The 15,343-nt window shown below is 45.6% G+C and overlaps 1 protein-coding gene across 1 annotated transcript in view; it reads right to left on the bottom strand.

Annotated features, from left to right (window-relative positions):
- Window positions 1-1,032: 1,032 nt before the first annotated feature.
- Window positions 1,033-15,343, bottom strand: part of LOC130107683 (plexin A3) — a 107,913-nt gene continuing 93,602 nt past the window's right edge. The window contains exons 13-20 of the mRNA XM_056274398.1: window positions 12,146-12,249; window positions 11,847-11,943; window positions 5,648-5,725; window positions 5,359-5,471; window positions 4,990-5,159; window positions 4,364-4,576; window positions 3,949-4,099; window positions 1,033-1,128 (exon numbers count right to left, since the gene is read on the bottom strand). Coding sequence (XP_056130373.1) covers window positions 1,033-1,128; window positions 3,949-4,099; window positions 4,364-4,576; window positions 4,990-5,159; window positions 5,359-5,471; window positions 5,648-5,725; window positions 11,847-11,943; window positions 12,146-12,249 — 1,022 coding nt within the window. The remainder of the gene's footprint in view (window positions 1,129-3,948; window positions 4,100-4,363; window positions 4,577-4,989; window positions 5,160-5,358; window positions 5,472-5,647; window positions 5,726-11,846; window positions 11,944-12,145; window positions 12,250-15,343) is intronic.

Raw genomic sequence — 15,343 nt, forward strand, 5'->3', positions numbered from 1 at the left:
TTAACAGCAACATAGAAACTTCTAGATGCTAACAGACTAGGCCAAATACTCCAAGGTCGAGTCAGTCATCAGTACATTTCCACAAGACCTACAGGAACTCTCTACCTTCTAACCTCCTACATAGTTTCCAGATCTTTCCAGAGTAGCCAAAACTTTCTAAGGTCCAGTTAATCTTCAGAAAGTCAGTCAGTTTTGAAATGCTGCCTCGCATAGAGCTGGACTCCACTTTCTGTTGTTCCACCTTTGGTACAAGGTACAGTCATTCAGGTGTTCTATTCCTCTCTTCAGTGAAACTTGATTTAACCCATAATGGCTCAAGCTTGCTTCAAAAGTGGTCCTAGACTTTGATACTGCACTCAGCTGCTGGTAGTCCTTTCGTTTTCTTCTGTTGATTACTGAAAATTCACTTGACTGTTTGATCTACAGCCAGGCATCTAGAAAATTCGAGACAAGTCTGGGAGTCAAGGCTCAGATCTAATAGTCCATTGGCACATTTTTTTCCTTTCCTTCCATCTTTAAGGTGAAACTGGACTCGACCCTCAAATCTTCAACCTAGTTTTCAGATTCTTTTCAGCCACACCTCGTTACCACAGCTGATTACCATAGCAACGAGGAGTCTGGCTTTGGAATGCTCCAATCCCTGTTTACACGTGCCAGTCCAAATCAACTGACACATCCAGAAGGGGTTTTCAGTCTGGAAATGGCTCCATTCAAGTTTTAAAGTACATTTTAAACTTAAGTGTGAATGCATCTGAATCAGTTTAGAATCTTATTTTTTGCCCCAAAACCACCTTACGGAGGTAGTTTGGCTTCCAGCCAGTCAGTCTTCAAATCAATCAATTAACAACTCATCAGCTGATCAATTGATCTATGAAGAGCTAGAGTTGTGGCTGTATGTTAACTCCAGCGCAGACCAGTTCAGCTGACTGTTCAACAGTTCAGAAACAAAAATCCCCTTTCCCCTTCCCCTATTCTTCTGGCCCTCCCCCTTCCCTCCATCCATCCATCTATCACTCCTTCTGGCTCCTCCTTTCAGCTGCTCCCCGACATGAGGTTAATGGCTTGTTCCAGTTTGTGCCTCAGCTTGTGTTTGCGACAGTACCCATCCCTGTCCAATGCCGTTAGGATCTGTGGAGGGGCACACGTGGAGAAAGAAGGATTTCAAAACCACCATTCAAATGGACAGCATAATCACACAGATGGAGCCATAGAGGCCACACGGTTGAGACTCAACACAGCATCATTGTAAACAATTGTTATGGCAGAAGAAAAAAAATCATAAAGCTTGCCATGCAGTTTGGTTTCCAGCCAACACAGGCTTGCATGTTGCCCTCTGCCAGCACTGTAGAATGTCTTATTTTATGATATATATATATATATATATTAGTTTCCTCCATATAATTTACTCTACCTTTCTCTACTGTCACCACTGTTATCTACTATTCTGCTGTGTTGCGTCTCAAAGTGAGCTGTCCACCTTTTACACAAGCCTGTCTGTTTGAAAATGCTCTCAATAAGAGGAAGGCCAGACTAAATCTCCAAAAAAGATAAGCATGATCGACCCACAAGGCCTGGCTTCTGAGATTCTATCCACCTTGAAGCCTTGACTAAATTCTCCACCAAATTGTTTACAACTAAATAACTTTGGCTGTTTCTGCTCAGAGTTATCATCCCATATCCATGTCTGTGAATGTTCTCATTCATCCAGGTCATGGTTATCCAAAGGAGTTGAGTCAAGTGCAACTGAAGACGTTTCGCCTCTCATCCAAGAGGCTTCCTCAGTTCGTGCCTTTCTTACTAGACCAAACTAGTCTGACTGGCTGCTGATCAGACTCAGAATTTATCCTCTAGGAGTCGTTGTCAGAGCTATAGATGTCCATGGCTCTTTGTGTCCTGATGTTTAGCAACACCCGTCGCCAACAGAGCCATAGATATGAGTGGCTCTTTTGTGTACCGATGTCCAGCCATGCCCGTCATTATCGGAGCTGTTGATTTGCATTTGTTTAGCAGCGACAGTCGTTGGGGGGGGGGGGGGGTTAGTTTCAACTTCATTGTTCAGTGGTCATGAGAGTCGTTGGAGCCGTTAGTGAGCAACTGTTGTTCTCGGAGGCTAGGCTTCTTGAGTCTCCTGGGTAGAGTAAGTGTAAGTGGCATTGTAAGTGGGGCAAACTGTTGTTCTTTACATCTTCCCTTCTTGGACTGTGATGTCTACATTGGGGAAGACAGGAGCCTCCACATTGGGGTTTACAGGACACCTACACACACAGACCAATATCTACTTTTCGACTCACACCACCCTCTGGAACACAAACTGAGCATCATCAGAACTCTGCAACACAGAGCTGACAATGTGCCCAGCAGCACTCAAGCCCAACGAGAAGAACACAAACACCTGAGGGGAGCTTTAAAAACCTGCGGCTACCCCAGTTGGACCTTTGTGAAAACTGCAACACGTTCCAAAAAGACCAACCAGGTGAGTGACGAGGAGAAAAGGAACAGAAGGAATAGCACAGTCATCCCATATGTTTCTGGGGTCTCCGAGAAACTCAGGAAAATTTTCAACAAACACCGCATCCCGGTATACTTCAAACCCAGCAACACACTCCCACAAAGACTGGTTCATCCCAAAGACCGTGTACCACACACCCGGAAAAGCAGTCTGGTGTATGCTGTACAATGCAATGAGGATTGTACTGACCTATACATAGGAGAAACCAAACAACCACTACACAAACGGATGGCCCAACACAGAAGGCCAAACTCCTCAGGACAAGACTCAGCAGTCTATCTACACCTAAAGGAGAAGACACACTCCTTCCAGGACAGCAACATACACATTTTGGACAGAGAAGATAGATGGTTTGAAAGAGGGGTGAAGGAAGCCATCTATGCAAAACTGGAAAAACCATCCCTCAACAGAGGAGGAGGTCTGCGACACCACCTATCTCCCACTTACAATACCGTCCTTTCATCTCTACCCAGGAGACTCAAGAAGCCTGGCCTCCAAGAACAACAGTCGCTCACTAACGGCTCCAACCACTCTCATGACCACTGAACAATGAAGTCGAAACTAACACCCCCAACGACCGTCGCTGCTAAACAAATGCAAATCAAGAGCTCCGATAACGACGGGCGTGGCTGGACATCGGTACACAAAAGAGCCACTCATATCTATGGCTCTGTTGGCGACGGGTGTTGCTAAACATCAGGACACAAAGAGCCATGGACATCTATAGCTCTGACAACGACTCCTAGAGGATAAGTTCTGAGTCTCATCACCAGCCAGTCAGACTAGCTTGGTCTAGTCAGAAAGGCACGAACTGAGGAAGCCTCTTGGATGAGAGGCGAAACGTCTTCACGGATATATACCAAGTCCAGTTGCACTCGATTCAACTCCTTTGGATATCCCATATCCATAGAATGCCACTGCTTAGTGGTTATGTCATTTGATTACAAAGATGGCTCCTCCCAGCTCAAATGATTGGATGAATTTGACCAGTTGGCCCATGACACCTTCACGAGGTTCCAGCAGGACTTCCTGTTGTCCAAGAAGCAAGCCATCGATACACAATCTGGATCAGAACTATCCTGATATAGATAACCCGTGGTCTTACCCATAGATCACAACATTACACCTGATAATATTTGACCTTATCACTGAAGGTCATTCTGGCAAAGACATTGAAAGAAGATTCACTCACCAAGCTAGTGACCATAAAAATCATTACACAAAACCCTCCCCAACACTGACCAGAACTTACTTAATCTACATTACCCCATGCTAACATTGATTTATGTTACAGCCAATCACTTCTCACCTTTTAATTGGAGCTCACTATGAAAAAGAACCATCAGTAAATCATAATAATAAATAAATCAGTAAAAGGAGGACTTGCTGACCAAGCTAGTGACCATGTATCCCTGCCTCACACTAACCCCGCCCCTCACCTCCTCCTTGTACTTGTTGATATAGAAGTAGAGCTCACTGAGCGCACTCAGTGTGTTGAACTCGTTGCCATGGAGACGAGACTGTTCCACTAGGTAGGCATCCATGTCCTGATCGCTGATGCTGGGCATCTTTGATATGTCTCTGTAATACCTATACACACACACACACACACACACACACACACACACAGAATGATGACATGTCAACCTCTGATGATGTCATTAGGTTGAGCCCATTACAAGATCCACAGTGGTGTATCTCCTGTGAACACCTGGATAAGAATACTGAATTCTTGCTAATGTGTGCATGAAAGTAGAGTGACTTTGTTTCCTATCAAGTGTGTCCAGTCTGCTTAGCTGGTGGGAACTGAAGTGTTTGGACATTTGCTAAAGGTTGCATTAACCCTGTCATTACCTCTCGACCCAGCTCTTGTAGTTGGGTATGTCTTTAGCGTAGAGCAGTTTGTTGGACGGCGAGTCTTTGCCCAGCCGGTGTTCAGAAGTTGAGCAGGAGTCCATGAAGGTCTGAGCGACCACGGACAGACAGGCATCGGTGATGCTGCTCTTATGGATGTCAAACACAAACTGGGGATTCTTTATCACATTCACCCAGAACCTCAGAGGAAGGCTGGGTATGCCGAGACAGAGAGAGAGACAGAGAGAGAGAGAGAGAGAGAGAGAGAGAGAGAGAGAGAGAGAGACAGAGACAGAGAGAGAGAGAGAGAGAGAGACAGACAGAGAGACAGAGAGAGAGAGAGAGAGAGAGAGACAGACAGAGAGAGAGTCTAGTAACCAGGGACATTTGCCAGAAGATAAATGAGTGAATAATGAGTAAATAAAGTAGATTTTATTTTCACAGCGGCGTGGATGGTTCTCGTGTCACCTGGAGACATTGTAAAGACGCTGCTTTCTTTTCATTCTAGGATGTTCCCTTCAGTTTAGCAGCATTTTCCTTCTTTAATTTGATCAGTGCACATACAAAAATTATACAATTAAGACACGTGTGTGTGTGTGTGTGTGTGTGTGTGTGTGAATTCTCACCAGTTGCTCTTCCAGGTGTGTCTGACGTCAGGGTCGCTGATCTGTCGCTTGTCTGCCTGCTCATCCAGGAAGTCAAACATGTACTTGATAGCCAGTGGCAGTGCAGAGCCACGGTGGGCAGTGCTAAACACAGTCTCAAAAAGGTCGTCTACAAACTTTTGCAGCGTACCCTGGTGGACAGAAGACCAAACCGCAAGCAATCAAACAAAAAAAAATTAAATATTTCCAAAAAGTGCAAAAAAACCCCAAAACTACACAAACTATTTTGGTGTTTGTAGTGTGTGTATGTGTGTGAATGTGTGTGTGTGTGTGTGTGTGTGTGTGTGTGTGTGTGTGTGTGTGTGTGTCTGAGACAGTAGTTGTTACTACCTTAGTAGCCAGTAGTCTTGTCAGGTAAATTTCAGACACCATCTTGCTCCCTCTATCTCCTTCTCTCTGGTCACTGTGTTCGTGGTTCTTCACAAGATGCCACAACTTGGTTCCTACAACACATACACACAATAGCATTATGCTGCTAATACCATTAATATTGTTACTATCAGTACTACTATGACTAATGAAACATCTGAACTGCTGTTGCTTACCACTACAGCATGTATGACTACTGGTGCGACCATCAGCAGTTTTACTAGTTTCAGTGCTGCTGCTGTGGTTTTACCTGTTTCCTGGTCAGGTGTGATCATAGGTGCTCGTGAACGGAGGCTGTCTGGACTACTGGACGTTCTCAGTAACGACTCTGAACAACAGAAAACACACAAACACATATGGTAAAGACACAGTGTATATGTGTGTGTGTGTGAGTGTGTGTTTAAATCATGTACAGAACTGATGGGAATCTTCTGAACATTAACAGATTCAGGGCTAAAAGTCCTAGTGTCCCTCATAGAAGAGGAACTACAGAACATACTGGACACATGTAAGGCAAGCAGCAGACAAGCAGCTTGGCCAGGCCATTAACAGAAAAAACACCCATATCCTATACCAATCCCACCCAACAGAAATGTGTCTGCTCTGCCCTTATCCATCTCTGTAGATGCTCAATAATCCAGGTAAGAAAGTCAAAGAAAGTTCAATCAGTTCATCTGGATGCAACATTAGAGAGAAACGTTTCATCACTCATCTAAGTGACCTCTTCAGTCTCATCTGACTCAGCTGCAAACCACCCCAGTGTGCACTGGAGGTCACATTCTGATGAAGCCAACAAAACTGCATCATCTGCGAAGAGCAGAGATGCAACTCTGAGGTTCCCAAAATGGACACACTCCTCACCTTGGCTGCGCCTTGACATCCTGTCCATGAATATCACAAACAGAATCGGAGACAAGGGACAACCTTGGCAGAGTCCAACACCCACCGAAAACGTGTTTGAATGTGTGCCATATGCAGACATATGGCACAAATTGGTTGGTTGGTTATACAAGGACCGAATGGTTTGTAGCAACTGCCCCAGTACCCCATACTCCCGCAGTGCCCCCCACAGAGTGCCATGGGAAACACGGTCGTAAGCCTTCTCCAAGTCCACAAAACACATGCAGACTGGCTGGTCAAACTCCCTCAGCACTTCCGCAAGGGTAAAGAGTTGGTCTGTTGTTCCACAGCCAGGATGGAATCCACATTGTTCCTCCTGGACCTGAGGTTCCACAATCGGTCGAAGCCTCCTTTCCAGCACCCTGGAGTAGACTTTCCCAGGGAGGCTGAGCAATGCGATGCCCCGATAATTGGAGATAACAAATGTTGTAATCCACGAGACAAATTGGCTACCAAACCCAAATCCCTCCAATAGCTTCACCATATAGGTCCATTCCACCTGATCAGATACCTTCCCCACGTCTAGGCAAAGGACAGCCACCTTGGAACCCTTCATATGGTACATTATGTTCAGTAGTCTTCTGATGTTACTACTACTACTACTACTACTACTACTACTACTACTACTACTACTTTCGGCTGCTCCCGTTAGGGGGCGCCACAGTGGATCATCCGTTTCCATTTCTTCCTGTCTTCTGCATTTTCCTCTGTCACACCAGCCACCTGCATGTCTTCCCTCACCACATCCATAAACCTCCTCTTTGGCCTTCCTCTTCTCCTCTTCCCTGGCAGCTCCATATTCAGCATCCTTCTCCCAGTATACCCAGCATCTCTCCTCCACACATGTCCAAGCCATCTCAATCTTGCCTCTCTTGCTTTGTCTCCAAACCGTCCAACTTGTGCGGTCCCTCTAATATACTCATTCCTAATCCTGTCCTTCTTCGTTATTCCCAGTGAAAATCTTATCATCTTCATCTCTGCCACCTCCAGCTCCACCTCCTGTCTTTTCGTCAGTGCCACTGTCTCCAAACCATACAACATAGCTGGTCTCACAACCATCCTTTAAACCTTCCCTTTAACTCTTGCTGGTACCCTTCTGTCGCAAATCACTCCTGACACTCTTCTCCACCTACTCCACCCTGCCTACACTCTCTTCTTCACCTCTCTCCTGCACTCCCCATTACTTTGGATAGTTGACCCCAAGTATTTAAACTCAAATGCCTTCATCACCTCTACTCCTTGCTTCCTGACCATTACACTGTCCTCCCTCTCTTTCACGCATAGGTATTCCATCTTGCTCCTACTGACTTTCATTCCTCTTCTCTCCAGTGCATACCTCCACCTCTCCAGGCTCTCCTCAACCTGCACCCTACTCTCACTACAGATCACAATGTCATCCGTGAACATCATAGTCCACGGAGACTCCTGCCTGATCTCCTCCGTCAACCTGTCCATCACCATTGCAAACAAGAAAGGGCTCAGAGCCGATCCTTGATGTAATCCCAACTCCACCTTGAACCCCTCTGTCATTCCAACTGCACACCTCACCACTGTCACACTTCCTTCATACATGCTTGCTAGTTGTCCATCGTGTCCGATGATGACCATCTTCTCCTATTTGTGAGTCCTTTGGTGGCTGAATAGTCCAATCTTGGACGCACAGTTGCGGTTGCAGACCGGGCATGTAAAAGTGGTGCTTGGGGGGGGGTAGCTTTGCAAGCATGGCTCTTCGCATGCTTTGCTACACGGTGTTGTGTGCGCTGGTTTTCCATATACTTCACTCCCCTTGAGACATGAGCACCAGGTGGTGCGGCAGGAAGCAAGTTCCTCCAAAGAAGAGGGGTTGATCTGGCATCTTTTCTGCGTGCTCTTCATTTGGTCTTTGAACCACTTCTTCTGCCCCCCATGAGTGCATTGACAAAGGTGTAGTTGGCCGTAGAGGACTTTACGTGGGAGTCGTTCACTGGGCATGTGAATGACATGCCCAAGCCACCTGAGTTGAGGGTGGTTTAGGGTAGATGCCACACTGCAGCTGCCTGCCCACTCCAACACCTCTGTGTGTGGCACTCTGTCCTCCCAAGTAATGCCGAGGATCCTCTGGAGACATCTCACATGGAAGGCCTCCAGGCTTCTGAGATGGTGGCTGTAGATGGTCCATGCCTCACATCCATATAGTAGTGTGTAGATGCACACTGCTCTGTAAACAAGCACTTTGGTGTGGAAACTGAGGTTGCTGTTCTGGAAAATCTTTCTCCTTTGACCAAAAGATGTTGAGGCTTGTTTAAGACGGCGCTTAATCTCACCGTCCATTGTGCAGGTGTCAGATAGTATACTTCCCAGATATTTGAAGGCAAGAACAGTGGCCAGTTGTTGCCCTTCTGCTGTGTAGGTTGCCAAGCCACCATACAATACCACACCTCCTCTCTCAGCACCCTGTCATATGCTTTCTCTAAATCTACAAATACACAATGTAACTCCTTCTGACATTCTCTATACTTCTCCATCAACATTCTCAAAGTGAACATCACATCTGTGGTGCACTTTCCTGGCATGAAACCATACTGCTGCTCGCTGATCATCACCTCTCCTCTTAACCTAGCTTCTATTACTCTTTCTCTCCTCTTAACCTAGCTTCTATTACTCTTTCTCTCCTCTTAACCTAGCTTCTATTACTCTTTCTCTCCTCTTAACCTAGCTTCTATTACTCTTTCTCTCCTCTTAACCTAGCTTCTATTACTCTTTCTCTCCTCTTAACCTAGCTTCTATTACTCCTTCTCTCCTCTTAACCTAGCTTCTATTACTCTTTCTCTCCTCTTAACCTAGCTTCTATTACTCTTTCTCTCCTCTTAACCTAGCTTCTATTACTCTTTCTCTCCTCTTAACCTAGCTTCTATTACTCTTTCCCATATCTTCATGCTGTGGCTGATCAACTTTATACCTCTGTAGTTGCTACAGTTCTGCACAGTAGTCTTCTGATGTTAAAAAATGAAAATCTATTGGGGACAAAGCCAGTTTGATCAGCATGGATAATGGGTGGAATATATTTATTTAATCTGTTTGCTAAAAACTTAATAGAATTTGTTATGTCTGACTTCAGTAATGCAATAGGATGAAAAGATGAGGGCTCAGGCTCATCCTTACCCTCTTGTAGTAGTAAGGAAGTATTGACTTCATATAGTATGTAGGGAAATTTCCTAATTTCAAATGAATGGGTGAACATCCTCAAAAGAAGGGGAGCCACCTTCCTGGAATACTTTTTATATACAGTTCAATGCTGAACCCATCTGGGCCAGCAGCCTGGCCATTGGGGAATGATTTTTATAGCATCCAAAATCTCTTGAGTGGTGATATCAGAATTTAAAGCCTCTTAAGCAGCATTGCTCAATTTCGGGAGATTCAGATGCCCCAGCCTATCAGAAATGTCCCCTTTTTCTTAATATTCCTTAAAGCAATCCTTTATACCTTTAGGATCAATAACCATTTCCCCAGATTTGATCTGATTTTGTGTATGGCTCTACTAGCTTGTAAGCCTCTTGGCTATCAAGTCCGCCAACTCAAAATGTTTATGTCTGATCTTAAACAGTTGGTCACACACCGGACCAGATGGGATGGTCTCATATCATATTTATATTTAAGAATATTTTGTAAACTAGAAGGGCTGGAGGAAGCTCTATAGATAAGTTCCAATTGTGATAGTTCAGTTTCAGTTTCTAAGAGGCATTTTCACCTTTCCTTTTTCTGCGAAGATGCCAAAGAAATTATACAGCCCCTAATCACAACTTTAAAGTTTCCCATAAAGTAGAGTCTGTGACATCCAAGTCATCATTAGTTTCCAGGAAGTCTGAACTCTTAGCAGATATGAGTTGTGTGAATGATGCATCAGAGAGCAGTGATGGGTGAAGGCACCAGTTATAACTGCTGTTTTTTCGTTTTAAGGTCAAGAACTAATGAAGTCACAGAATGGTCCGAAATTAAAATAGTGTTATTTTGAAGCAGTCACATTTGATATCAATTTTTCTTGAAAAGGACTTGTGCATTTGTGAAAAAAAAAGAATAATCTCTGTCTGTTGGATGTCGCAGTCTTGAAATATCAGCTAAATTCATGGACGTCATTAAGCTATTTAATCAAAACCATGGACTGGGTAGGTGATCGACTTGTTTGGGCTGACCTGTCCAAACAATCATCAAACACACATTTGAAATCACCACTTATAACCACGTATGCATCAGAGGGATCAGGCAGTAAATTAAAAACCTTACAGAAGAAGGCTGGGTCATCAAAATTCGGACCATATACATTAAGGAGTGTAACATGAAATACATAACTGTAGCCAGTTACCAAAATACACCGGCCGTGTGGATCACTCGCAGTACAGACATGTCTAAATGGAACAGTCTTGCCAGTCAAAGCTGCCTCTCCCCGGGCTTCACTGGAGAACGTGGACTGGGATATCCGGTTGGCCCAGCTACATCTAAGCAACTTTTCTTCCGTGGGTCTAACATGTGTTTCTTGTAAATACGTGATGTCAGCGACAGATTTTACATGAGACAACAGTTCAGCTCGTCTGAGCTCGTCCCAGGCCACACACATTCCAGCTGGGGAGAGTCCCGCCACCACCCTGCGAAGGTAAACCTGGACGCATATCGAGTTTGAATAGTAGCAGTTTACACACATGATGCCCTTGCAAAACACTGATAAGTATAAAAGTAAAAAAAAACAACAATAAGAACATTACTCCCCCCCCCCCCCGTCCCACCTTCCCAAACAAGGTGAGAGCGAAAGCCCCACATAAAAAGGGTTTTTGAAAACCATGACCTTCAGGCCAGAACAAAAGTTCTGGTATACGAAGCGGCAGTGCTTCCAACCCTACTGTATGGGTCAGAAACCTGGACCACATATAGCAGGCACCTGCAGGCACTTGAGACATACCAACAGTGATACCTCAGGAAGATCCTTAAGATCAGCTGGGAGGATAAGCACACCAACTTCAGCATCCTCAAGGAGGCCAACATGCCTACTATAACTGCCACCATCGCACAACATCAGCTGAGATGGACTGGCCTGAAACAAGTCCTTTACTCTCAGCTCGTGACAGGACACCGTGCCCCAGGAGGACAGAAGAAGTGATATGAATACAACATCAAGGCCCACATCAAAAGGTCTGGCATCGACCTCAACACCTGGGAACAAGCAGCAAAACACAAGGAGGCCTGGAGACTGGCTGTCTGTGAGGGTGCTGAGTGCTACAACCACGACCTCCACGGTGCTGCTGAAAACAGGCACAGACTCAGAAAGGAGCGAGTTACCAGAAAGGCCCAATCCACATCCTCAGCCACCTCTTCACACCCCTGCTCACATTTCCCCAAAATATGTGGCTCCAGAATCAGCCTCTACACCCACCTGAAAACTCACAAGGACCTATAGGGAGGACAACCATACTTGACCACGAATGACTACGGATGATGTTGTTTTGTATGTGTGTGTGTGTGTGTGTGTGTGTGTGTGTGTGTGTGTGTGTGTGTGTGTGTGTGTGTGTGTGTGTACATACCATATCTACTCAGTGATCTTGTGAAAGTGAAGGAATTGGCGATGTTGTAGGCAGACACTTGCTTCTGGACCAACGCTACCAGAGAACCATCTGTTACCTAGCAACCCACAACAATCAATTAGTGAGTCCGTCCCTCCCTTACTCACTCAATCAACCAACCAATCAATTAATCAATCAATCACACCAATTACCATATCATGGCACTTTAGGAAACCTCTGTGTGTGTGTGTGTGTGTGTGTGTGTGTGTGTGTGTGTGTGTGTGTGTGTGTGTGTGTGTGTGTGTGTCTGTGTATCTTACCTGATAGTGAGCCAGTGTATTAAGTCTCTTCCAGTCACTCTCTATCTTGGTTGTCACGTCTTCATCCTGTAGTATTATTCTGGTCAACCTGCCCTGACGCCATTCTGTCAGAGCACAACACTATGAATGTACAGAATACTACGAGACAGTAAAAAAAAGAAAAATATATACAGTGCTGCTTGAAAGTTTGTGAACCCTCCAGACATGGTCACTGTTTTTGTAAAAAACATTAAAATAAGCTTATTACACATACATCCAAATCCCAATTTGTAAAGCACACCTTCCAAATAATGGACACACACACAAAAAGAGATATATTTTCATTATTTAATTCAACAAAGGTGGTTTATTTCACAAAAACTGAAAATTTAACATGTGCAAAAGTATGTGAACCCTTGTATTAGTAGCTTGTGGCTCCTCCTTTTGCAGCCATTACTTCAACCAAACGTCTTCTGTAACCACTAACCAGTCTCTCGCATCTGCTTATGGGGCTTTTTGCCCACTCCTCCTTGCAGAACTCAGCCAGTTGAGAGAGGTTGGAGGGACATCTGGTATGTACCAACTTCTTCAGGTCTCGCCACAACATTTCAATTGGATTAAGGTCCGGACTTTGACTGGGCCTATCCAGAGTACGAATCCTCTTTCTCTGAAGCCATGCCTTTGTAGTTTTGCTGGAATGCTTTGGGTCATTGTCTTGTTGCATAATCCATTTTCGTCCCAGCTTCAACTCCCTGACTGATGGCAGGAGATTCTGGTCAAAAATTTGTTGATATGCCGGAGAATTCATGGTTCCTTGGATAATATGGAGTCGTCCAGGTCCAGAAGCAGAAAAGCAGCCCCAGACCTTCACATTTCCACCACCATGCTTCACTGTTGGGAGGAGGTTCTTTTCTTCATATGCAGTGTTGGCTTTTCTCCAAACATGTTGGTTTTGATTGTGACCAAATAATTCTATTTTGGACTCGTCTGTCCAGAGAATGGACTTCCAGAAGGCCTCTGGTTTGTCCAAGTGCTCTCTGGCAAAGTTGAAATGGGCAGCTTTGTTCTTTTTTGAGAGCAGAGGCTTCCTTCTAGCAACCCTCCCATGAACATCATGGCTATTCAATTTCCGTCTGATTGTAGACGCATGCACATTTGTCCCAGATGCTACCAGAGAGGTGTGCAACTCTCTAGAGGTGATGTGTGGGTTGGCCTTTACCTGATTTATTATTTTTCTGGTGCTTCTGGGTGATAGTTTTGATGGGCGTCCACTTCTAGGCAGAGTTGCTGTCATGTTGAAGGCCCTCCATTTGTACATTATATGTCTTACAGTGGATGGGTGGAGCTGGAGTCTCTTGGAGATGGTCTTATATCCCTCCCCAGACTGATGGGCTGTCACTACCCTCTTCTTCATGTCCTCGGATATCTCCTTTGCTCTCGGCATTGTTGATTTGTATGGGACCACAGTGGTTTGGTTGGTTTCCTCTCTCTTTTAATTAGTGCAGGCCAAACCCTTTCCCAAGGATGTCTCCTTTCATTGGTCTGCTTAAATGATTAATTAAGCACCCAAATGTGTTTCACCCGAGTCTGTTACCTGCTTGACTTAACCAATGCAGCTGGGGGTTCACTTACTTTTGCACATACACTAATTCCATGTTTCATGTAGTTTTTGGGCTACTTAAACAAGTCCCACTAAACAAGTACACGAAATTGATAAACATATATCTGACATTTCATACATAAAAACTGGTGATGATAGAATAAGAAAACCATGGTAAAACAACAGAAACATCTAAACTGCTCAAAGGGTCCACATACTTTCAAGCAGCACTGTATATACACACACACACACACACACACACACACACACTGATCAGCAAAAACATTAAAACCACCTGCCTAATATCGTGTAGGTCCCCCCCGTGCCACCACAACAGCTCTGACCCGTCGAGACATTGAATCCACAAGACCTGTGAAGGTGTCCTCTGGTATCTGGCACCAAGACGTTAGCAGCAGATCCTTTAACTCCTGTAAGTTGTGAGGTGGGGTCTCCATGGATCAGACTTGTGTTTCCACCACATCACACAGATGCTGGATCAGATTGAGATCTGGGAAATTTGGAGGTCAAGGCAAGACCTTGAACTCTGTCATGTTCCTCAAACCATTCCTGAACTAAAGGGCATCCGGCTTGCATAGTGGTCTATTCCACTGCCTACCAACATCGGGTTCGCCGGTTCAAATCTCTGTGTTACCTCCGGCTTGGTCAGGCACCCCCACAGACACAACTGGCCGTGTTTGCGTGTGGGATGCTGTATGTGGGTATGTGTCCTGGTCGCTGCACTAGTTCCTCTTCTAGTCGGTCGGGGCGCCTGTTCAGAGAAGCGGGGGAACTGGGGGGAATAGTGTGATTCTCCCATGTGCTACGTCCCCCTGGTGAAGCTCTTCAATGTCGAGGGAAAAGAAGCAGCTAATGACTCCACATGGGTAGTCTGTAGCCCTCCCCAGATCAGCGGAGGGGGTGGAGCAGCGACCGGGACGGCACGAAAGAGTGGGGTAACTGGCCGGGTACAATTGGGGAGAAAAAGGGGGGAAACAATGCTTCACAATGTGTGCAGTGTGGCAGGGGGCATTACCCTGCTGAAAGAGGCCACTGCCATCAGGGAACACCGCTGCCATGAAGGGGTGCACCTGGTCTGCAACGATGTTTAGGTAGGTGGTACCTGTCAAGTAACATCCACATGAATGCCAGGACCCAAGCTTTCCCAGCAGAACACTGCCCAGAGCATCACACTGCCTCCGCCGGCTTGGCTTCTTCCCATGGTGCATCCTGGTGCCATCTCTTCCCCCGGTAAACAACACACATGCACCCTGCCGTCCACATGATGAAAAAGAAAACGTGATGCATCAGACCAGGCCACCTTCTTCCATTGTTCCATGGTCCAGATCTGACCCTCGATAGGTCAGCATGGACACTCTGACCGGTCTGCAGCTACGCAGCCACACATGCAGCATGCTGTGGTGCAGCGTGTGCTCTGACACCTGTCAATCACAGCTGGCATGGACTTTTTCAGCAGTTTGAGCTCCAGCAGCTCTTCTGTGGGGTCAGACCAGATGGGCGTGAACTTTTTCAGCAGTTTGAGCTCCAGCAGCTCTTCTGTGGGGTCAGACCAGATGGGCGTGAACTTTTTCAGCAGTTTGAGCTCCAGCAGCTCTTCTGTG

The sequence above is a fragment of the Lampris incognitus genome, chromosome 2, assembly GCF_029633865.1.
Source record: "Lampris incognitus isolate fLamInc1 chromosome 2, fLamInc1.hap2, whole genome shotgun sequence".
NCBI classification, from domain to species: Eukaryota; Metazoa; Chordata; class Actinopteri; order Lampriformes; family Lampridae; genus Lampris; species Lampris incognitus.